At 43.7% G+C, this 23,377-nt stretch overlaps 1 protein-coding gene across 1 annotated transcript in view; it reads left to right on the top strand.

Moving 5' to 3' along the window:
- nup214 (nucleoporin 214) overlaps positions 1-23,377 on the top strand; it is a gene marked incomplete at its 3' end in the record, with an annotated part of 102,087 nt that overhangs the window by 31,549 nt on the left and 47,161 nt on the right. The window contains exons 16-24 of the mRNA XM_084324896.1: positions 9-158; positions 2,349-2,507; positions 3,466-3,569; positions 4,592-4,795; positions 7,029-7,117; positions 7,326-7,409; positions 8,121-8,387; positions 11,255-11,422; positions 12,611-12,710. Of these exons, the coding sequence (XP_084181022.1) occupies positions 9-158; positions 2,349-2,507; positions 3,466-3,569; positions 4,592-4,795; positions 7,029-7,117; positions 7,326-7,409; positions 8,121-8,387; positions 11,255-11,422; positions 12,611-12,710 (1,325 nt within the window). The remainder of the gene's footprint in view (positions 1-8; positions 159-2,348; positions 2,508-3,465; positions 3,570-4,591; positions 4,796-7,028; positions 7,118-7,325; positions 7,410-8,120; positions 8,388-11,254; positions 11,423-12,610; positions 12,711-23,377) is intronic.

Raw genomic sequence — 23,377 nt, 5'->3', positions numbered from 1 at the left:
GTGGTCAGATTGCCCACTTCCAGAGGGAGCTGGATGATCTTAAGGTGCGCAGCAGCAGGACGGACTTCAGGGTGGGCACCAACGAGGAGATGAGAGAGCTGCGGAAGGAGTCTGAAGACCTCCACATCTTCACGCTGGAGATCAAGGAGACCACTGAGGTAAAGCAAGCAGCTATTGGCTGAGCAGGCAAGACGGAAGGTTTCTTCCTGAAGAGTGATTCATACTAGGGATGTTCGATATTGGCTTTTTTACCGATATACCGATATTGTCCAACTCTTAATTTCCAATACCGATATATGCAGGGTCCCCCCCCCCCCCCAAAACAGAATCATTTCAGGTAATTAACATTACATATCTCTTGTCGTGGAATTAACACAACATTATGCATACTTTTGACAATAAATAAAATCAGAATTAGTTCTTACTTGCTTGCCTGGGTAAATAAAGGTTAAATACATGTAAAAAAAAAAAATTATAATAAATGTAGTTTTTGAAAACCGATACCGATATTTTCCGATATCACCGCTGTGAAGGAAGGGTTGCGCTGCATCAACACAAAATGAGAGCAACACGCCATGTGGCACAATAATAGTTTTATCTCAATTATCTTGTTTTTATGATCGTGGGAAGCCAAAACCTTAATTGGAATTGAAAGTCGATCAATCGCCCAGGCCTACTCTCTTTGCATATATTGACCATGTTTGACCAGGCTGTGTGGAGGACAGTCATTCGGGTTAACTTGCGTGGGTCCACCCTTTCACACAAGCGGTCGTGCGGCATAATTGACTGCCTTCCTGTAGGTTTGCCACAGTAGTTGTAGATAGCAGTGTTACTCAGTGTTCCTACATTACTTGTCCACCGCCCCCCACCATTTTTTTTATATTATAGAAATAACACCCATTTAGTTAACCCTTTAATCGCCAATGACGTGTTTAGACGTCATTCCTCGCCATGCGTAATCTGCCAATGACGTCGTACAGCGTCTTTGAGATCAATATTTCAAAAATCTGTCATGGCAATCATATTTCACCCACAGAGACTTGACGGGTGCTGTAGAGCTCCTCTCAACTCTCCAACGGTGCAAGACCGCCATCTGGTGGCCGATCGGCGAGGTGCCAAAACCGGAAGTGAGCGGCCGGAAGTGGTGCTCACCCATATTTCGTCCGGCCACTCGCTGTCGCTCGCGGGACTCCAGCTTGATACACTGGATAGCGATCCGTTGCCAATAACTCGATAAACAACATGATTTGGACGTATATAGTATTATACAACCTGGAACTGGACCAACAAGATCGACATCCCATAATAACGATCTTTTTGCTCCAGTAGCATCCCCCATCGCTACGAGGAAGCTGCGGTGAGTTTCAGCGTGTTTGATTATTATTGTCCATACAAACTGCTCTGATCTATGTATCACCCATACTACATAAATGATTTAACGTCGGCCACAGACTTATAAACCCCCCCCCCCCCCCCCCCCCTCCGGTCACCAGCAGATGATGAGGCATGACGTTTAGGACCTTGTACAATTGAAATTTTTAATCTGACGTCAATCGGTATCAAACTACATTTGATGATCTAATATATGTATTTATGGCTATAACTCACGTTCTGCAGAATGCTGCAGAAAACGATAAAAACATATTTATACTTTAGACCGTATTTTAGTTATAGCCCTGCAAAGAAGGGGAACATCTCCATAGATTTACAGTGGTGGCAGAGAGGTGATTAAGATCGGAATAATCCCTGGCAGATAAAGGGTTAATTTCAATGCTCACATTAAAAAAAAAATTGCCAATTTGCACAATACTAAATGTGTTATCAAGCGTCTAAGTCAGACAACATTCTAAACTGTGTCTGTGCAGACATCAGCTATTTTTAGGTTTCACTTTCACATAGTTTTAACTTCACGCGAAGGAGAGAAAGAAGGCTCTAGACTAGAGACAACATATGGAAATATTTTGGATTAAACCCTGCGACAGCGAGAGCTTGACTAGAGAGGAGCTCAGAGGACCAATCTAGACCAGCAAAAGTATGTTTGCGCAGTATGTGATCAATATGCTACATTGATCCACCCGTCAATGAACAGATAGAAAAGTGACTGAAGGTAGTATTACTATCTGTTGGTTTATTTTAAAATTGGAACCTAATTGCAACTCTGTCTGTCCAACAAATGGATACTAATCATTGAAAATGAATAAAAAATTTAGATGGGCAGACACAGCAGAGTGTTACAGATCAAAGTAAGCGCTGGTAACACCGGTGTCGTCATGAGTTTATTAGTCATGGGGGAAATCCACATCACCGCGGCAACTCTGCCTTCCGTCTCATCTCTGCCCATTCCTCAGTCTCTCCACGGAGACGTGGGCACGCTGAAGACCACCTTGCTGGAGGGCTTCGCCGGGGCGGAGGATGCCAAGGCCCAGAGTGAGCTCAACAGAGACCGAGGCTACCTGCAGCTGCTCTACAAGAAGCCCCTGGACCCCCGCAGCGAGGAGCAGCTCAAGGTTAGAAGCTAAGTAATTAGGAAGATTTTAATAGACTTTTGAATTAAGATCACACGGTAACCTTTACAAACTAATAAAGGGAGTTTGGATTCCATTAGGAAGCCTGAGGTAAGGAAAAGACGCAGAACATTTTCAGTTCTGTGAAAATGAACACATTGCTTTAAAAAAAGAAAAAAATTGTTATAGTTTATTTAATTTCGATTATTGCTCTTCCGAACCTTGGCTCAATTTCTGTCCAGTTGTGGTGCAACAGCACCAATTCACCTGATCTGATCTGATCTCATAAGAAAGAACCTATTCTGCTGCCTTGTGCAAAGTACAGACACGACAAACTTGGCACATCACATTTTAATTTAGGTGGTCGGAAAGCCCACTTAGGTCAGGCTGCTTAAGAATTTAATAGGCAAGGTGAGCCGCGGATTTATTGATTGATGAATCCAGTAGGTGGCTAAACGCATGAAATTGCCATTTTTTTATGTATCATTAACTGGGCTGTCTTGTCCCTAAGAACACCATTCGACTATGAATTGGCTGACAAACTTCTAATGAAATGTTAATGATACAATTTGCATATCATTACCACATCAAAGCAGGTGTAAAATGCTTACAAGTATGAAGGTCATTGTGTATTGTTAGTATTAGGAAACTATCATTAGGTATTATTTTGTTTGTATTCATTTACATGTTCGAAATAAAGATTTCAAATCAAATCAGGTATTGGGCTGTGCTTTGTAACACCCATTTATTGGCTTGTATTGCAGGCAAATTTTTCCAAAATCATGAAAAAGAGACCAGTGATGCATTTTCAGTTCACCTCATATCAATAATAATAAATAAAAAAAATTGGTATACATTCGACTTGTAGTTTGGTAGTTGAATTCATTTCATCAAATAAATAAAAAAAATTATGATGCGTCCTGCTGACAAGCTTCTTGCTACATTCTGTCCCGTCGCCCAGGAGATTCGCAGGCTGTACCAGTACGTGAAGTTTGCTGTGGAGGACGTGAACGATGTGCTGGACGTGGAGTGGGAGAACCACCTGGAGAAGAAGAAGAAGCAGAAGTAAGAATTGTTTTTTTATCTCCTTCTTAAAGGTGTGCAGTGGAGTTTTTGTCCACTCGTTGATGAAACTGGCACTACTGCACACTGTAGGAAAACAGGGGTCCTCGGAAATTATGTATCGCGTGCACAAATGAATGGAAGTGGATACGTACTAGCCTAGCTGTTGTTGACACCTCCAGGAGTAGGCTAGCGGTCCGTATCTGCTTCCATCCAGCCGGATAGCTTTCTACTGAACGCACGGAGAGGGAATTTGTCTCTGGAGACCCATAATGTTCCTTTAACCCCTAACTGCTCCCGACAAGCAGATTGGCACCTTCCGTGGTCGCCGTCGGTGTGTGTGGAATAGGGCTGCCGCTGACCCCTATTAATCGATTAGTCGACTAATCGGTCGAAAGGAGCCGTAGTCGACTGGCCAACCTCTTAGTCGAATATAATAAAAAATAATATATATATATATAATTTTTAATTTTTTTTATCATTCTCTCCAAAAGAAAAGAGGCCTAGAAGCGTGGCTAACGCTAATGGCACGCATACCAGAGGCTAACTGCCTACGAAAACAGGCACAGAGGCACTGAAAGAGGATTTCACCCATCTAATGAACACACTAGACTAGACAAATATCAAGATGTATCCATCAGTGGACCAATTGCATGCTTTTGCAGAGGACAAGAAGCCTTCAGTCGACTCCTTCAGACATTAAGCACCCCCACAGCCCAAATGGAATGATGATTTTTTTTTTAATATTATATATATATATATATATATATATATATATATATATATATATATATTTTTTTTTAAATCGACCAATAGTCGACTAACGGCAAATTTTGGCCAATCCTAGTCGACCATCCAAATCCTTAGTCGGGGACAGCCCTAGTGTGGAATATGTCATAAAGCGCTTTGGATAGAAGCACTATCTAAATTGGCAATAGTAGTAGCGTGGCCGCCCTTAGGCAACCACACTAATAATACTAACGCCGCAGATGTATTAATGTGTAATATTCCCCCCCTCTCATCAGGCTCATGTTGGTCCCGGGGCGTGAGGCTCTGTTCACCACGCTGGCCAACAACCTGGACATCATCACCCAGCAGAAGGGCCGCCTGGACCAGCTGGTCCGAGAGCTCACCTCCCTGCGCCTCTACAACAAGACCTCCGTCTGGACCACCCCCGCTCCTCCGCCGGCCCCTCTACACAGCCGGTCAGCCTCGGCCACACCTGCCTGGTGGGTAGAGGGGGTAGATGACGGCGGGGGGGTGATGATGATGATGATAATATATTAACTTTATATGTATACCACCTTTCATACAAGAATTGCAGCACAAAGTGATAATATATTAACTTTATATTAGGGATGTTCGATATTGGCTTTTTTACCTATACCGATATTGTCCAACTCTTAATTTCCGATACCGATATCAACTGATACCGGTTTCCCCCCCCAAAAAACTGAATAATTTCAGGTAATTAACATTACATATCTCTTGTCGTGGAATTAACGCAACATTATGCATACTTTTGACAATAAATAAAATCAGAATTTGTTCTTACTTGCTTGCCTGGGTAAATAAAGGTTAAATAAATGTACATTTTTTATTTATTTTTTTATCCGATCATTTCCGATATCACATTTTAATGCCAATATCGGCCGATAATATCGGTAGGCCGATTATATCGGACATCCCTACTTTATTTGTATCGCACCTTTCATACAAGAATTGCAGCACAAAGTGCTTCACAGCAGTGATGTAGACACAATATAAACATAGGCATAAAATGAACATAAAATTGGCATAATTATAGATGGGCAAGATACCATAATTGCAGAGAATTGATATTAATTTTTTTTTTTTTTTTTTTTTTTTACAGATTTCTTACTGATTGAGATAGATTTCTGAGATTCAAATCTATAAAGGACTATTAGCAGGTTTCTGACTAAATAAAAACAATGCATACAGTGCAGACATAGAATGAGTATAAAAATAGACAGAATAAGAGCAGTGCAAAAAGTGTATACAGAATAAAAGCGGTGCAATAAAATAGCTCTCATTTACATAAATGAGCATAAAGGAGATCTATCTATCTAGGTCGTCCTCGGACGGGCCCTCCATCGGTGCTTCCAGTCATCCCGATCCTCCATGCATCCGGCTAGCTCGCCGGTACTTTCTGTTCCCGCATCTCTCCTGAGTACGTCCACATATTTTAATGTGGGACGTCCTCGTGATGCCCGTGTGTTTGCTCCCACAGCACAAGTTTGCTGGTTGGCAGCTCATGGTGTCTCTGGCAGTGACCTGCCAGCCTCATTCTCCTGACTGCCACTTTCTCGCTCACCCTTAGCACCCCCCCATACAAGTTTGCATTAGTGACATGCTCATCCCTGTTGATTGATGTTGAGCACCACACGCATCATTCTGGTGTAGCACCCATCCAGGGACTTCTGCAGGGCTTCAGGGTCCAGCATTCACTGCCATACAGAAGGACAGACTCAACTGTTGCATGAAAGAAGTTGAGCTTGATTTGATGGGGGAGGTTGGATTTCCACACACTGGTCATGCCGTTCAGAGCCCTCCTCCACGCAAGCGCCTTCCTCACTTTAAGGTCTTGCTCGGACGAGTTGACCCACCAGCCCAGGTATTTGAAGTCACCGACTTCCTTTAGAGCAGTGCCTCCTGTTGTCGTTAGAGGTGGATGATCCGGGAGGATGTTATACATTATGACCTCGGTTTTCTTGGCATTTAGCCTAAGCCCAACCTTGGCGCACTCCGTCTCCACTCTGCAGAGGAGTTCCTGTGCCTGCTCTACGTGGTCAGAGAGCAGGCTGATGTCGTCCACGTAATCCAGGTCTGTTAGGACTACGGCGGGGACTACTGATGGCCTTCCTGAGCGCATAGTCGAGGACTATGACGAAAAGGAAAGGGGCAAGGGTGTCCCCTTGCATCACCCCAGCCAGGATGTCAAATTCTTCACTGTTGCCGTCTGGTGGTCCCTATCGCCCGGAGAAGATTGGGAGGGACTCCATAGGCCTTGAGTATCCTCATCATTGCGGCCCCTAGACATAGAGAGACACCTGGTGCATGGTGGTGTATTTGTATTTAATTTTTAGTCTTCAGTCTATTACATTTTTAATATGTTTTAATACATGTTTGTGTTAATCGCATTTACCCATACAAAAAAATATTTAGCAAAATGCGTCCGTAGGGGCTGCAGTGAAATGCATGAAATAGTTGGAGAAAGTAATCAATAATGTTGATTACAATCTGTCAACATTACTGTTACCAAGCCTAATGATCATTTATACCTGTGTAACCAGCGTCAGGGTGTGTTGAGGCACAGCAGTCTGTGGTCCGTTACAATATAATCTCATAAAAATCTGATATTTATGATCCGACCTCAAACATCACAGGGAAACGTTACGTGTCGCTTTGGACGAGTGGAATGACCCTTGTTTTGTGTTGCAGTTTGGACAGCGAGTTGGAGAGTTTGAGGGATGCACTGCTGAAAGCCAGTCTGGAGACTGCATCTCCCAAGACTACCTCCAAGTCTCCAGGTATGAAAAAAGGACATTTTATTCACAAATTGCATTCATATATATATATATATATATATATATATATATATATATATATATATATATAAACATTTGTATAGCATCTTTCATAAAAAAATTGCAGCCTAAAGTGCAGTGATGTAGACACAAAATAGACATAGAATTTGCATAATTAATTATTGTTTCTCTGCTGTTGTTTCTCTCACAGTCAAGATGTCTCCGGTGAAACAGTCTCAGCTGCGTAGCTTCCTCTCCAAGAGGCAGATGCCTCCTGTCCGCTCCACCGCGCCAGGTACTCCAACTACTCCTCTCGCTGATCTCCTTAATTTCCGAGTGTATATATTGGGGGTTGGGGGGGGGGGGATCGATACGTAGTAGTATCGCAATACTTTGCGTGGCGATACTGTATCGATACAGGGACGCCTAGTATCTATATTTAATTATTCATAAAAAACTAAACAACTTTTATCTTTTTTTTGTATAAGGAAGTTGCATTGTTCATTTCAATACCTGTAATAGTACAGTAGTCCACACACACATGTGCATTCAGTTAAGTTGGAATATGACTGTAATACAAACAGTTCAGTTTGTCAGGTACATGCAACACAGATTACAGTGTTGACATCTGTCTGCTTGAGAAAATACCATGTTCTGCAATAAAAATGATTGAAGTGAGATGAACAGACTGAACTTTATTTTATTAGATAAAACATGTTGACAAAGTGTTACTTTGCAGTTGAAAAAAGGTAATAAAAAATAAAAAATAAAAATAATCGCAAATATCGCGAAGTATCGCGATGTATTTAGTATCATGATACTATCGTGACGCAAGTATCGCGATAGTATCGTGAGGTCTCTGGCGATTCCCACCCCTAATATATATATATATATATATATATATATATATATATATATATATATATATATATATATATCTGCAGCACAACTTTTCCGTAGCATGTCAGCCGCTCACCCAGATGTCTCCCCCTCTGTCCCCTCCCAGCCAACCTGTCCCGCTCGGCCTTCCTCTCCCCTAAATACTACGAGGACCTGGACGACGTCAGCTCCACCTCCTCCCTGTCCCAGTCCCTGGAGCCGGAGCCCCTCCCCCTGCCCGTCGTGCCCCTGGCGGCCTCCATCCCCCGCCACCTCACGGTGGTCAGGACCCCCTCCATCCAGCCGGGCTTTGGAAGCATCCAGTCCACTCCGTTCACCAAGGTGCAACCGGGCCTGGGCCTCGGACTGGGCCTCAGCCCCCTCTCAAGCCCAGGTGAGGATGAGGCACGGCGCTGTTCACATAATTACACTTCAGCCTCACGGAAGCTGGTCGGAGTACGGGGGCCCGTTTAGTTTTGACCAGCTACACCGGTCGCATTCGAGCCATGTTGTAGAGCAACAAGACACACTTTTCAATGGTGAATTCATGTTTTGAACATGTATTAAGTTTCAAGTGTTTTATTTTTCACATATAAGGTGCATGTACATTACAGTGGAATGCTTGGTTCTGTATGAGCCCCCCGAGATTGTGCTTCATACAGTAAAAAAAGTAAAAAGAATAAAGACCAAACACTATACAAAATATGCAACCTGAAGTACAAAATGCTAAAATGAGGTAGGTACAGTATGTAGTGCAAATATTTTAGTATTAAATAGATAAAAAAAAAATATATATATATGATGTAGTTTTAAAAAGTGAGCTTATTAAAGTATAATTGCATGCATTATAAAGTATAATACAAACCCATCTCTTGGTTGTACAAGGGTGTATATTTTGAATATTGGATAGTAGGCATGGCTCCATATTATGTGAGAAAATGATGGCATGCTTAACACTTTCAGAGCCGTTGCTTAACCTTGATTTACCCGTTGAATGCCACCATCCACTTCAATGTTAGCTTAAAAACGCAGAATCTATGTTTTAAATTGTGTCTAATCTGCCCGTCGCTTGATCAATGACTCATTTGCAGTCAACATTGACGAAGCGGATTGTTTTTTTATCGGTTCATTTTCGTTTTATAGTATTTTGAAAAGCCCTCGTTTTCAAGGAAAATAATAAAGATTCCATGATAAAAGACATTTACTGGAATATTCTAGAATACACAAACGTTGTCATTTTTCGGCCTATTTATGAATCGTTTTCAAATAAACGCTAGATTATCGATAGTATATGTGTACGTATGCACGCTATGGACGCGAGCTGAAAAATCGATTCTCTTATTTCCTCATCAGCGATCGCGCACACACAGACACATCACACATAGGGCAAACGCTGAGATCTCAGCGAATACAACTCTGATTATCCCAAGACTGGTAAAATAGATTCCTTACCTCAGATCAGATGTTCTCCAAAAAGATCATTCCAATTCCTGATCGCCATTCCAAATATCGATCACGCTTATTGATTGAGTATTGGCTGCTGTGAATATATATTCCAGGCTGATTCCCGTCCCGCGATGACTTCCATGTTGATCAGACTTCTTGCCAGCACAAGGAACCAGCTGGCTCCGCCTCTACATATCTACAGATCCCAGGTCAGTCTAAGCGACTGACCTGCAGTTACACAGGGATAGACGATAGGGGGCGCTTTTTTCCATTCTGAGCTCCTGTAGGAGCTGGTGTACCAACGGGAGACTCGTTTGATGAAATATGATTTCAGAACGCTAATAAAACTATATTTGTCATCGTCTGCACTCAGTGGGGGGGCTAATAAAACGAGATATGTCGTCCGTGGCACTGAAAGGTTTAATGTGTTCCATTGGAGCAAAGCCATTTTAACGGGATATTTCACTTTAGTAGAACTTGTGAAGTGTCATCAGTCTTGCCTCTATCTAAGGTAATCTACAAGTAAGCTAGCGACCACTGTTGTTCCCGTCGCCTGCTGTCAACGCTACCATTCCACTACCAACAGGCGCCTCATATTCACTTCCATTGATTTTGAGGACCAAGTATCATACTTCTGTATAAGTAAAAACAAACAAACTACTGCTGTGCAGATTTCAACTAAACAGACAATTCAAATGTCAACGGTACATGGTTTTTTATTTTAATTTTTTAAGATGCAGATGCATTCTAAACATTCTGTGAAAATTTGATAGTTGGTCAAACTACACCTCAACCGAGAAATTGATATTTTACTGATCATTTGAAAATGGCTACATTAGCTCATAAAAACAAGTACCGTTGACACAGACAAATATATTAGACATAATAATGTTGCTGTATAGTTTGTTTATACTTCAGCACTATTGAGACACCTGGGAGGAACGGTGTTGTTGACAGCGGACAACGGGGACGGCAGTGGTCGCTAGCTTACTTGTAGATGACCTTAGATACGGTAAGAGGTAAGACTGCTACCAAAGTGAAAGTATGGTGTTTCATGTACGGTAGTTCTAACTAGGTTGTTGCGTGTACAGGGGGAATAAATAGACCACTTGCTTCCCGCAGCTTTCGTGACCTGCGTAGCTTCTTTCATTGATTATAATGGAAGCATTCTCTTAACTGCACTCCGTAAGTAGACGTGTTGCACCTCACACCCGCTCCACGTAGCTTCCCCGTTACACATAACGTTATTACAGGTCTGCGATCGTAGAATCCAGCACTTTTCAATTCATAACCACTTAGAATCGGTGCAGCGTGCGATCATAACCTACACTCAAAAATGCACTAAACTACTAAAAATAACTTTAGAAAAATAAAACTAACCTTCGTACTGTATTTTACTATTATGCACTTTGCTACTATATACTCTTCCTTGCCTATATTACTACCTACTATGCTAATATGTCTTTACTACTATGCACTCGAGACTGTAGCACCCGAGTTCAACACTGTTTGATGAACATTGTTACTTGAGTTGCACCCTTCCTGCAAACCTGTTGTACGAAACTTGTAAGTCGCTTTGGATAAAAGCGTCTGCTAAATTACATGATTTTGGATAATTTAACATGAGGACCATGTAGACTTAAAAAAAAACATCTATGTAATTGTATGTACTTGAGTGTAAAGAGAGTCCTCCCCGACCATTTCAAGTGATCTTTCAATTGATCAAAGATGTTAGAAGTGCATCTTTACGCTGTATGCCGTTTTTACTGATGGATCACGTTCGTGTAACATTTCTCACTGTATTGTACCTCCCAGTTCCGACCAATAAGATCAGCCTAGGCGGGGCCGACAGCACGGCGCTGGCCACTAAGACAGTGAAACACGGAGCTCCGCCCACGGAGAAGGCCTCACCTGTCACCAACCCCGTCCAGCAGGCTGCGGCCACCGCCGCTCTCCGCAGGCAGATCGCCAATCAGAAACCAGGTAGAAAGAACATGAACCAGTCAGTCACACAAACGTTATGGAAAGGTGTGAACATTCTGGAGTACCTTACATTGTATTTACATTATGTTCCATTTTGTGCAATGTGAATCATTGTAATGTACACTGTTGGGCACTAGGGGGAGACAGAGACCTTTAGATTATGGTGAACAGATGGCTTTGTTTCTTAGTCCAGTGACTACTACATTGTCATTGATTGATTGAAGAGAGCTTGTATCTCAATGGGACATTCCTGGATAAATAAAGGATAAATAAAATTTTAATTGGTATAGTATATCGATTTTTTTAATAGAATTCAAACAATGTATCAACTTCTAAAACATTCCTCTAATCGCATGTTCAAATTAGGAATGTACTAAATACTTTTATATCAATCTCTGAATGATTATTTGGTTTGTTCCAAACAAAAATAATAATTCACTTGGTAACAGTATCGCTTGTACAAGATGCCTGTCTATCTACATGGGCTCTATGTTAGACAGGCAGCATTAACGTCACTTTAAAATTGTAATTATTTTGACACGGATATAATTGTTTGCATACTACTAACTGGAAATGGGGAACTTTGAGTCCCTGTGCTGCATTTACAGCGACAGTAGTTCCACTTTCTCGGTTCAGCGGTAGCGGAAATTGTGTTTTTAAACCTGCACTTTGTAACTTTTGCAATAAAAAGGGAGGATAAGATAAATGTTTCATTCATGTTTATGCTCTAGAACTGAGACTATAGCCTTTTTACATGGTTCTTATGTGAATCACGTATTTGGGAAGATTTCACATCACTGGTCCTACCCGACCAGAAGAGCTCTCATGGGCAGTTCCACTGGGTTTTAAGGACTTTGATTCAACTAAAGGGTTTAAATTGGTCTTCATTGACAACATTCAAATACAACCTGACAGATTTAAAGGTTGATCGACCACGGGACTTCAATGATTATTTGAATATTCAGATAGTCTGTTACATTGCCTAACGTGTGTGTGTGTGTGTGTGTGTGTGTGTGTGTGTGTGTGTGTGTGTGTGTGTGTGTGTGTGTGTGTGTGTGTGTGTGTGTGTGTGTGTGTGTGTGTGTGTGTGTGTGTGTGTGTGTGTGTGTGTGTGTGTGTGTGTGTGTGTGTGTGTGTGTGTGTGTGTGTGTGTGTGTGTGTGTGTGTGTGTGTGTGTTCTGGCGACAGCATCCCTGACTGAGTCCACCCTGAAGACCGTCCCTCAGGTGGTCAACGTCCAGGAGCTGAGAGACAGAGGTCCTCCCCCGCCTGTCTCCACCGTCATGAGGTACACTTCCATCAATATCACGCCCCGGGCTCGGGGGGCTTCTAGAAAGGGACCATTCAGAATTGTATATAGCCTAATGATAATTAGGGATGCTCGATATTGGCTTTTTTACCTATACCGATATTGTCCAACTCTTAATTTCCCATACCGATATCAACCGATACCAATATAAGCAGGGTTTCCCCCCCAAAAAACGGAATAATTTCAGGTAATTAACATTACATATCTCTTGTTGTGGAATTAACACAACATTATGCATACTTTTGACAATAAATAAAATCAGAATTTGTTCTTACTTGCTTGCCTGGATAAATAAAGGTTATAGAAACCGATACCGATATTTTCCGATATCACATTTTAATGCCGATATCGGCCGATAATATCGGACATCCCTAATGATAATCATATAATTCATTAGAGGTGCACGTTAACGATATAACTTTGTTTTTGAGGATTCACCGATACAGAGTAACGCAAAGTACTTATAGTGACTCATTCTGACAGCAATTCAGTTCAACATTGTGTGGGAAAACGTTCTTTATACAGACATCAACATTTTTAAGTTTGACTCTGATCAAAGGCCAAGTTACCTTTACCCAGGGAACTGACAGATAAGCATATCATGTCATTATGGTTAGATACCATTGCACTAGTACTCAGTTATATCCTTCATCGATACAGAGTACGAGTAGTTTAGCCTGGTATCTCAGGCCCTTACTGGTACGAGTATTTATGCACCTCTGTAATTTATTTATATGAATTAGTACATTTGTTATTCCTAGGACTGCCCAATCAATATTTGTGAACATGAACAACTATCTCCCAAAGCCAGAAATCAAGTCAAATCAAATTTATTTATCAAATAAAATTTATTTGTAAGGCCCGACAACACACGTTAATGTCCCCATGGGCCGCACACGTCTTCTTTAAACAAGTCGAGAAGAAACATCACAATAAATCAAGAACAGGGGCGGTCAGGTGGCGTAGCGGAGATTGCGTTTGTCACCAACACCGGAGACGCTGGATTCGCCTGTTCGAATCCAGCTCACAGCTCCGGCGTTGTCACCAGCTTGGCTGGCCGTTCACACTAATACAATTGGCTGTATTAGAGGGTGGGAAAGCTGGCGGGGTGGGTCCGGGTCGTTGTAAACAGCGACTCCTACAGTTCGGTCGGGGCGCCTGCTCAGCGCGGATAGGATCTAAGGAGGGTAGTGTGATCCTTCCACACGTTACACCCTCTCAGTGAGAGTCCGCGCTGCCAGGTGAAAAGAAGCGGTTGATTGGCTGGATGTGTGTTGGAGGAAGCACGTGATAGCCTCCACTCTCCCAGACCGACTGTGGGGGGTAAGTGCGCAGCGACCAGGAAGGGGATTGGGAATTGGCATAACGACTAACATTGGGATGGGAGAAAATCGGAGGAAAAAGGAGGGGGGAAAAGATCAATAAAAAATCAATAAAAAAAACAATAAATCAAGAACAAAACAAAAACACCATGAAATCCAAAATAAAATGTAACACTCCCAGACATACCCCAGCGAAGGTAAGGAAAAACTCACTAAAAACCTAGCAATAGGAAAAAAGCACCACAGGCAATGTGGAGGGGAGAAACCTTAGAAGGGCCGTTCAAGGGGGGATCTCCCTTCTTAGATGCAAGTGATGGTAGTGTTGCTATGGATGATCAATGGGTGGAGAATAAAACGGAAACAATACATCTTGAGACAACTTCTAACGGCGTCAGAATGTGACCCTGCAATGTCACATAATGTAAATTGTTGAGCTCCATAGAGGATGAACTGGTAAAGGTTGTAAAGGTGACTCTTACCCCTTTTCCACCGAGGCGTTAGGAGGGCCGGTTCTGCCCTCTTTTGCGTTTCCACAGCAAAAGAACCAGCCCTCTGCCAGTACAACTGGGTCCAGAGAGCGGCACTGACTCTTTGCTGGTCTAATACCAAGAACCGCTTATGTCAGGGGCTCGCGGCAGGATTATTGAGAGCAACAAGACCAGCTAACGTTAGGCTGTGTGTTAAAAACACAGAGCTTCAGTGGGCAGAGTGCACATGAGGAGTTGATCAATCTGGTGGTCTATGCACGAAAAGCTTTTTTCTGTCTTCGGCAAATGTTAGTTGCATCAATATTGTGCAGTCGGAACACTTTGTAGCTTAAGTATTCGCTACTAGCCCATTTCGCCTCTGTTACTTCCTTATCAACCAGGAAGTTTGCGTGTGAAATGCATATTATAAGCTGATAAATCTAGTGATCTATGCACAAAAAAAATTAAAATTCCATAGGCCCGGTCAGTACTGTCATTAAGATCACATCTGGGTGATCCAATCACAAGTGGCGAGCTCTTAAGTACAGGTGCGCACCCCAGACGCATTGAGGATGCATTGCGCTCCCATCGGTCAGACCACATTCGGAGGTGGTGTAGAACTTAGAATGACACCGTTTTCAGAGCACAAAGTTATGAAAGCTGCAGTAACACTTTTCTGACCACTAGGGGGCTGCGAGTCACCACGATAAACAAACTCCTTTTTGCCCAAAACTACAGCCAACATTTTTGTTGTTGTAACTAAGAGATTCGCTGGGAGAATAATACATTTTGTAACTCTACCTTTACTGGACTGAAATGTTTTATTTATTTTATTTTATTTGTGGGGCGCTGAGGGCAATGAGGGCGAGAGAAAACCGCACATTCAGCAGCTTGCTTATGTATGATCATCTGTCTGGTTACGGCCTCCAGTCTGCTGGCCTTGCTTTGTACTGGGAGTCTGCTGACAGACACGGCTCTGGGCCTTGGGGAACTTAAGGGTCCCACGCACACGCACAACACACACAACACAACAAGCACAACACACGCATATACACGCATACACACAACACGCACAATACACGCTTACACACAACACACGCATACACACCACACGCACAACACACACAACACGCACAACACACGCATACACACGCATACACACAACACGCACAACACACGCATACACACAACACGCACAACACACACAACACAATTACACGCATACACACCACACACACAACACACACAACACACACAACCCCAACAACATACAACACACACAACACACACAACCCCAACAACATACAACACACGCATACGCACATCGGCTTGTCCCTGCACGAAAGAAGACGCAGGCAAGCGCACCGAACTACAAAACCGACGTGTTACATTCATACACCGCACTGTGCGAGGGGCATGTGGGAGGGCGGGTTAAGCTTTGCTCATAATGCGCTCTCTCTCTCACACATGCACACACACAGGCACACACACACACACACACACACACACACACACACGGCACCATACCAAGGAGCGAGGAGGTCAGGGTTCTCTCACAGTGGTCTGCTGAGGCGGCAGGATCTGAGGCTCACGCATGAAAGCACCGGCAAGAAAGGGCTGTGCGTGGTATACGACCAGGTGTGGTACTGATACCTGGCTCCGTCCAGAACTATATGCATACACTGGACAATGATATTCGGGATACTGGCTAGGGATGGGATCGAATATTCGAAAATTTTAATATTCGATCTCATACCTACATTCGATTTTCATGTCAGAAAATCGGAAATCGAAAATCAAAATAATATTTGCTCGCACATCGGCTTGTCCCCGCGCAGCAGCTAGCGCTGGAAGAAGCTAAACTCAAAGCTAAAAAGGAAGAGCTCGAGATGGAGACTGCTTTGGCTGAAAGTAGCGCGAAGCTAAATGTGCTCAACGAGTATCAAAGATCAGAGGATGGTGGGAGTAGGAGCCGCAGAGGGAGCGTGAAAAACGAATTAACCCGCGCCTTGGTTTGCTTAAAAAAAATATAATAAAAATTCTACAAAAAAAAAATATATATTATATTTTATTTTTGTACAATACTATATATATATTTTTTTAAAGCAAACCATTATTATTTCATTCCTTTTTATATTTAGAGGCAGCCTAATTGTCATAGCCTAATTGATCTAAAAGATGCACATGCTACTGTTTCTGTTTGTTTATTAAAACCGGTTGATAGCCTATAATAACAGCATTGCATTGGCCTATCATCAGACATGGTGTTTGATGCACTCTTTGTGTTCCTTATTGAACTTGTTCAATACCCACATTCAGTGTGTGTGTGTGTGTGTGTGTGTGTGTGTGAGATCCGTCCAGAGGTGTGCCCCACGTTAGTACACTATTGTATATGCCCATATGTTGTATGTATTCCGGTGTTAGTTGTTCATCTGAATCACAGCTTTTGTGCAAAGCCTCCCACCAGCAAGAGTCTATATTAATATCTGTAGTGAGGGGCGGCTACGTGGCGTAGTGGGCAAGGCGCTCGCCACGAAATGCTGGAGACGCTGGGCTCGTCAGTTCGAGCCCAGCGCTCCACATTTGCTTTCAGTTTAGCTGGTCGTCCGTACTAATACACATTGGCCGTATTAGGGGGTGGGAAACTGATGGGTGGGGATCGGGCGTTGTGGACAGCGACTCCTACAGGTCGGTTGGTGCGCCTGCGCAGTAGAATCAGGATGTGTCGGGGGCAGCGTGAGCCTCCCACGCGTTACTCCTCGCCACTGAGAGATCGAGCTGCGCAGGTGAAAAGATGCGACTGCTGTTACCTCAAGTACCGGAGGGGACTTGTGCTATGTATGACTTAGTCCACATTGCAGCCGGCTTGTGGGAGGCAAGAAACAGCGTCCGTGACAGGGGAGGGTTGAATTGGATGATACGAAATTGGGATGGGAGAAAATATAGAAAATGGGAGAAAAAGTGGATAAAAAAAAATGTATATCTGAAGTGAATTGCGGTGGGGGGTTGGTCTCATCACAGCATGTCTATCCCCTTGGGGGGGGGGGGGAGTCTCAACCCCTGGACCTCATCTCCCCACAGCTGTTGGGCTGATGGTTGGCACTCAAGCCTGGAAGTGGGTGTAGACTAGAGCCATATGAAATCCGCGTTGACGGAATCGTGGAATTTACCAATATGGAATCAACTGTAAAATGTGGAATATTGCAGAATTTTCCCTAATCTGGACTGAAATTCCCTTTTCGGGAGAAGATGGAACGTTTGGTGCAAAGCAAACATGACTGGGGACGCTACAGCGTGTTACACACAACACACAGCAATGTCCAAGCGTCTGGCTGCTTCGGTGTTAACGTCGTCAAAAAAGAAATTCCGCACTAAGCCCTAAATTCAGAGCAGACCAGTATCCTAATGACTAATGATGTCGGGAACAATGAAAAACACTGCTTCCCAAAACACACCAGCTCTCTAACGATGATCCCCGGTGATCACAATTGCAGCACTTAAAAACATTAAATGGAGTGTTATATCTTATTAAATTGTGGACATTTATTCATTCCCACTTATTAGACACAATTTCTGATGGTAAAATGAGCGTAAAAAGCTAAATACAGAATTCTGAAATATTAAAATGGAAAAAAACTGAATTTGGAAAAAATAATTAAACGGATTTCATATGGCTCTAGTGTAGACCTGCGTCTCCTCTGCGCCCGTAAACCCGACAACAAGAGAACGTCTCCATTAATGTCGCAGCTCTGGACAAGAGCAACTTAGAAATTGTGCTGTCCGCATTGGTTTCTGCTTGTTATGAATGTGCAAGCAGAGGAGGAGTAAGCAACTTCTTTCTTCTGCTGAGGATAATGAATAATTGTCATTCTTGGGGACGGGTTTGCTCATTGCTCTCCGAGTATTGGGGAAAGTAATTGACCTCTTTCTGGCCCCAAATACCAGTTCTAGTTTTTGGTTTGTCTCAGACATATTTGTCTGAATGCAAGAGTGAAATTGCTCTTCCTCCTTATCGAGACGGGAGCTTCTGTTTTGCCTTCCTCAGCTCATCTCGCCTACTGTATTATTAAATATTCACACAATGACATCCATGCCTTGAGCTGAGACTTAAGAAGTAGGCAAGAGACAAAAACTCTGCCATAGCCAGGCTAACGGAAAACCAGCGAGAAGGCCTCTGGTTGACGAAACGAGCCGACCGATTGCCTCATGGCTTTTCCGACAGCTATATCATCTGATCCTGCCATAGCAACCCTTTATCTTTTATCTTCAGGCTGATTCAGTTGAGAATGTGAAACATTGGCAGTATGTAATCCGCACGGGAGAAAGAGAGAGTGATAGCTCAGTTACACTTACTGCCCTGGCCAGTGTTTCCGTTAGAACATATTCGTGCCGGTCTGGGTGTCCTGCAAGATTTCTATCCCCGGACATATTCGAGAAATTCCGGTCAGAGTTTTAAACAGCAGTCTGTTATAATCACATTTTTATGAGCTAACGAATTCCGTTATATTGGACATTTGTATTAATTACATCAAGCGAAGAATGAGAAATTGATTTGCAGAATCAAATTACTATCTCTCGCCTCCCAAGTTAGTGCGATACGCTAATCCAGCATCAAGCTCCCGCCCCGCAGGCTCGCACTGCAGCAGCTGTCACACGCACGCACCCCCAAATGAATCTCGAGTCGACATCGCTTCACCTCGTTGTATCAGACACGTCACACATATCATAATGTTCAACTTCACACACAGCAAACTGTAGTTGATCATCACATTGCCTTGTTTGCTAGCTCGTCGCCACATGCAGAGAGGACGAGCCACATGCTCGTAACGCATTTGTTGATTTCATTATAGCCTACATTTAGTTATAATCAATAATATGCATTACTATGTGACACGGCAGTCAACCAACAGTTGCATATGATAAAAAAATGTCAACACTCACTCACCCCGTCTCTCGTTGTGCCTATCCGTTTTGTACCTGCGAGAACAGCGGGGTCGTCTGGTTGGTTCGACTTTGATAGATCCCCACTGGAACAGGTGGACGTCTGCGAGGCTCGCAACGGTAGCGGCAGACTGGGGATGCTCTTTGTGGTTCAATCAATAAAGTGTACTTTGTGTACGTTCAATCAATGTTATCTCTCATACATCATAGAGGCTAGACTACTAGACTATTATAATGTCGCACCTCAGCCAGGAGAATTTTTCTTTCCACTCGGGCCTGAACGCTCGACATTTCTGTTTCTTTTCCGCGGGAGCCACCACGGCATCGGCGGTCTCTGTGACTTCAAGTTCAGAAGACTCATCTTCGTTGTCAATGTCATTATTATTAGACCTGCTTGTGCTTGGTTTCATGAAATATTTGTTAAGTTTAGCTTGTTTGGCCATCTCTCTCTCTCGCTCGTATACCTGTTTGTCGTTATGGTGGCTGGCCAGACAGGCTCAAAAAAAGAAAGAAAAAAAAGATTCACATCTGAGCGGCGCCATCCGCGCTTTATCAGAGTGAAGCAACAATGAAACAAATGTAATGATTGTTTCGTTCATCGCATAGGCTATTTAATTTTTGCCTATTTTAATACAATTCAAATAATAAAATTGTGCTTAGAGGAATTATTTTCACCGGACATTATGACCGGAGAGATTTAAATATTCGGACTTCAACATATTTTGCCGGTCAAATACCGGTAATTACCGGCTAACGGAAACGCTGGCCCTGGCGTTCCACTGTCCTTCAGTGCAGCCCATCCACCTTTCAACTGCATTGGGACTAAAGTATGGATTACCGTCGGCACTGCCAAGATACCAGTGCCAGTTTGACCTTTTCACTTGACAAGACGCCAATATCTACACAATGCTTGTGGCCGGGGGAGAGCAGCTCCCAGGCAGGGTGACTCCTCGCTGCTCGTGGCCGGGGGAGAGGAGCTCCCAGGCAGGGTGACTCCTCGCTGCTCGTGGCCAGGGGAGAGGAGCTCCCAGGCAGGGTGACTCCTCGCTGCTCGTGGCCGGGGGAGAGCAGCTCCCAGGCAGGATGACTCCTCGCTGCTCGTGGCCGGGGGAGAGGAGCTCCCAGGCAGGGTGACTCCTCGCTGCTTGTGGCCGGGGGAGAGGAGCTCCCAGGCAGGGTGACTCCTTGCTGCTCGTGGCCGGGGGAGAGGAGCTCCCAGGCAGGGGGACTCCTCGCTGCTCGTGGCCGGGGGAGAGCAGCTCCCAGGCAGGGTGACTCCTCGCTGCTCGTGGCCGGGGGAGAGGAGCTCCCAGGCAGGGTGACTCCTCGCTGCTCGTGGCCAGGGGAGAGGAGCTCCCAGGCAGGGTGACTCCTCGCTGCTCGTGGCCGGGGGAGAGGAGCTCCCAGGCAGGGTGACTCCTCGCTGCTCGTGGCCGGGGGAGAGGAGCTCCCAGGCAGGGTGACTCCTCGCTGCTCGTGGCCGGGGGAGAGGAGCTCTCAGGCAGGGGGACTCCTTGCTGCTCGTGGCCAGGGGTAGAGCAGCTCCCAGGCAGGGGGACTCCTCGCTGCTCGTGGCCGGGGGAGAGGAGCTCCCAGGCAGGGTGACTCCTCCAGGGGGAGAGGAGCTCCTCGCGGTTTCACCACCCATGATGTGGTGTGTGTGCGCATGTGTCTGTTTCTTTCTCTTTTCTTTAACCCAAGCACTTGAAGGGTAAACTTCTTAACAAGTTTACAACGTCCACTAGAAGTCTTGTCTTGCTTTTATCCAGAGTGTTATGTCCCATTCTTCTATAGGGCACCTCGTAGCGCCGTGACGTCGCAGCCTCTGCCTGATTACGCTCTCCCTAGATTAATCCATGTACCGGTAGGTCTTCCTTAGTGGATGGCCTTTTAATTTCAGGCTTCACTGGCTGTGTGATAGTCATGGGGGGGGGGGGGGGGGGCGCCTGTGTTCTCAATTAGCATAGGAGGGCACTACAGCCACCGGTGCTTGCACTAGGTTCTTTCTATAGGAAGATGGCTGTAAACCAGGATTAGGCTTGTGTGTGTGTGTCATAGTTGGAACTGTGTGTGTGAGATGAAGCAGTTCTCTGAACACCGCTCTCTGTCCCTCTATGAGGTAGTGCTCTGGTCCCATGCAACTTTAATAAACTAAAGGCTGAATAATTCACTATGTGTGAGGATCACAACATCCAGGGGGAGTCGTCAACACGGCAACAGGTAATTTACTTTACAGACGCCTGCCCTCGTCCAATCATATCATGAAGTGACGTGGGTTGTCTTTTTGGTTTCAGCCAATCGGCATTCTCGAGTAAATATAGTGGATAACTTGAGTGTTATTTGACAGCCAGAGCTAGGAGGAGCTAGGAGGAGTGTTCACTGCAGCAGACACTTTAATGACATGTCTGTTACCAATACCATGGAGATAGCTGTGACACCCCAGTCCTCATCTGATGTGACATTGCTGTAACTTCACGTCTGGCATTCTTCACGTTGGACTCACGGAGAGCTGTGAGCTTTGTAGTCCTCGTCCAATCAGATCATGATGAAAGAGTGACTTTTAACCAATACATTTACATTTACATCTAGTCATTTAGCTGACGCTTTTATCCAAAGCGACTTACAAGTTCTGTACGACAGGTCATCAGGAAGGATACAACTCTATCAGCTGAGTAACAATATTCATCAAAGTGTTGCGTGTTACAGTGTAGGTTAGTTTATTAGGACAAGTGCATGACAGTAAGGTTAGTTAGGGTTAGATTTTTTTTTTTTTAAGCCAATAGATGGATAACACACACAGATAACTTCAGTTCCATAGTTTTTGATAACTAGAGCTACAGGGCGGTAATTGCAATGGCTACCATTGATGTTTTATTGAAGACTCAGTCGGTCTGGCTGCATTTCCCCCTCATCCCTGAGGGGGGGCCCTGTTGTCACTAGCATTCCAATGGCCACTCTTAGCAAAACTCTGGGAGGTAGATCCATCCATGCAACCATATCGTGGTCCACCATATACAATACATACATATTGTTTTAAAAATGTATTCATTCATTAAAATAAAAAATCAAATGAATATATATGTAAATACAGTATATTTGTGGTTGAAAGAATATATATAAATTCCTTGCCGCATTATTAAAAGAAAACGGACCATTTTGAATTAAATAACATACTTTATATATTGTAATTTGTGCTGAAAATACTGTTTGATACCATTGTACACCTCACAGTGAATGTCATAATAATGTGGTTAAACTGGCCACCGCCTCTAGGGTTGGGTATGGAGAACCGAGTGGTTCCGGCTCCAACATGGTGGATATACTACCAGGAACGAAACACGTAATCATGAGGATCCAGAGACAGCCAGGGGAAAAGAAGAAATAGCCAATGTCCTCAAACAAATGGCAGCAGAGCTAATTTTACTAGCAGAGCGGTTTTAGCTAGCAGAGCTCTTTTGACCAGAATAGCTCCTTTAGCTAGCAGAGCTCTTTTAGCTACCAGTCTCCATGGCTAAACCTTTAACTACAATAATGAAACCAAATGAATAAAATGAGAAACAACTGTCATTTAATATTGAGTATCTGCCAAAACCAAGTCCCGAGCCGATATTAGTATTTTCCTAGATAATATAGCAGCACAATGACACTGCAAGTATATTAAAGTTAGTAAAAAAAAAATTAAAAATCAATCTATATAAGATTATGCTTGGTAATTGATAGTTCAGTAGAAAACAATATCCTACATCACAGTTTTCCCTTAATGGTTTTCATAAATCTTTTAACAAAATTGATTGGGCTTAATATACTCAATACCGATCAATAATGATCAATTAAAATATGCCGTGATCATCCGATTGGGACATCCCTACGTCTTACTGTCTATATAGGCCTGCATAATGTTTCTCTGCCTCAGCCT

This window comes from Notolepis coatsorum, assembly GCF_963971535.1.
Source record: "Notolepis coatsorum genome assembly, chromosome: 11".
NCBI classification, from domain to species: Eukaryota; Metazoa; Chordata; class Actinopteri; order Aulopiformes; family Paralepididae; genus Notolepis; species Notolepis coatsorum.
This window is presented reverse-complemented; position numbering and strand designations above follow the sequence as displayed.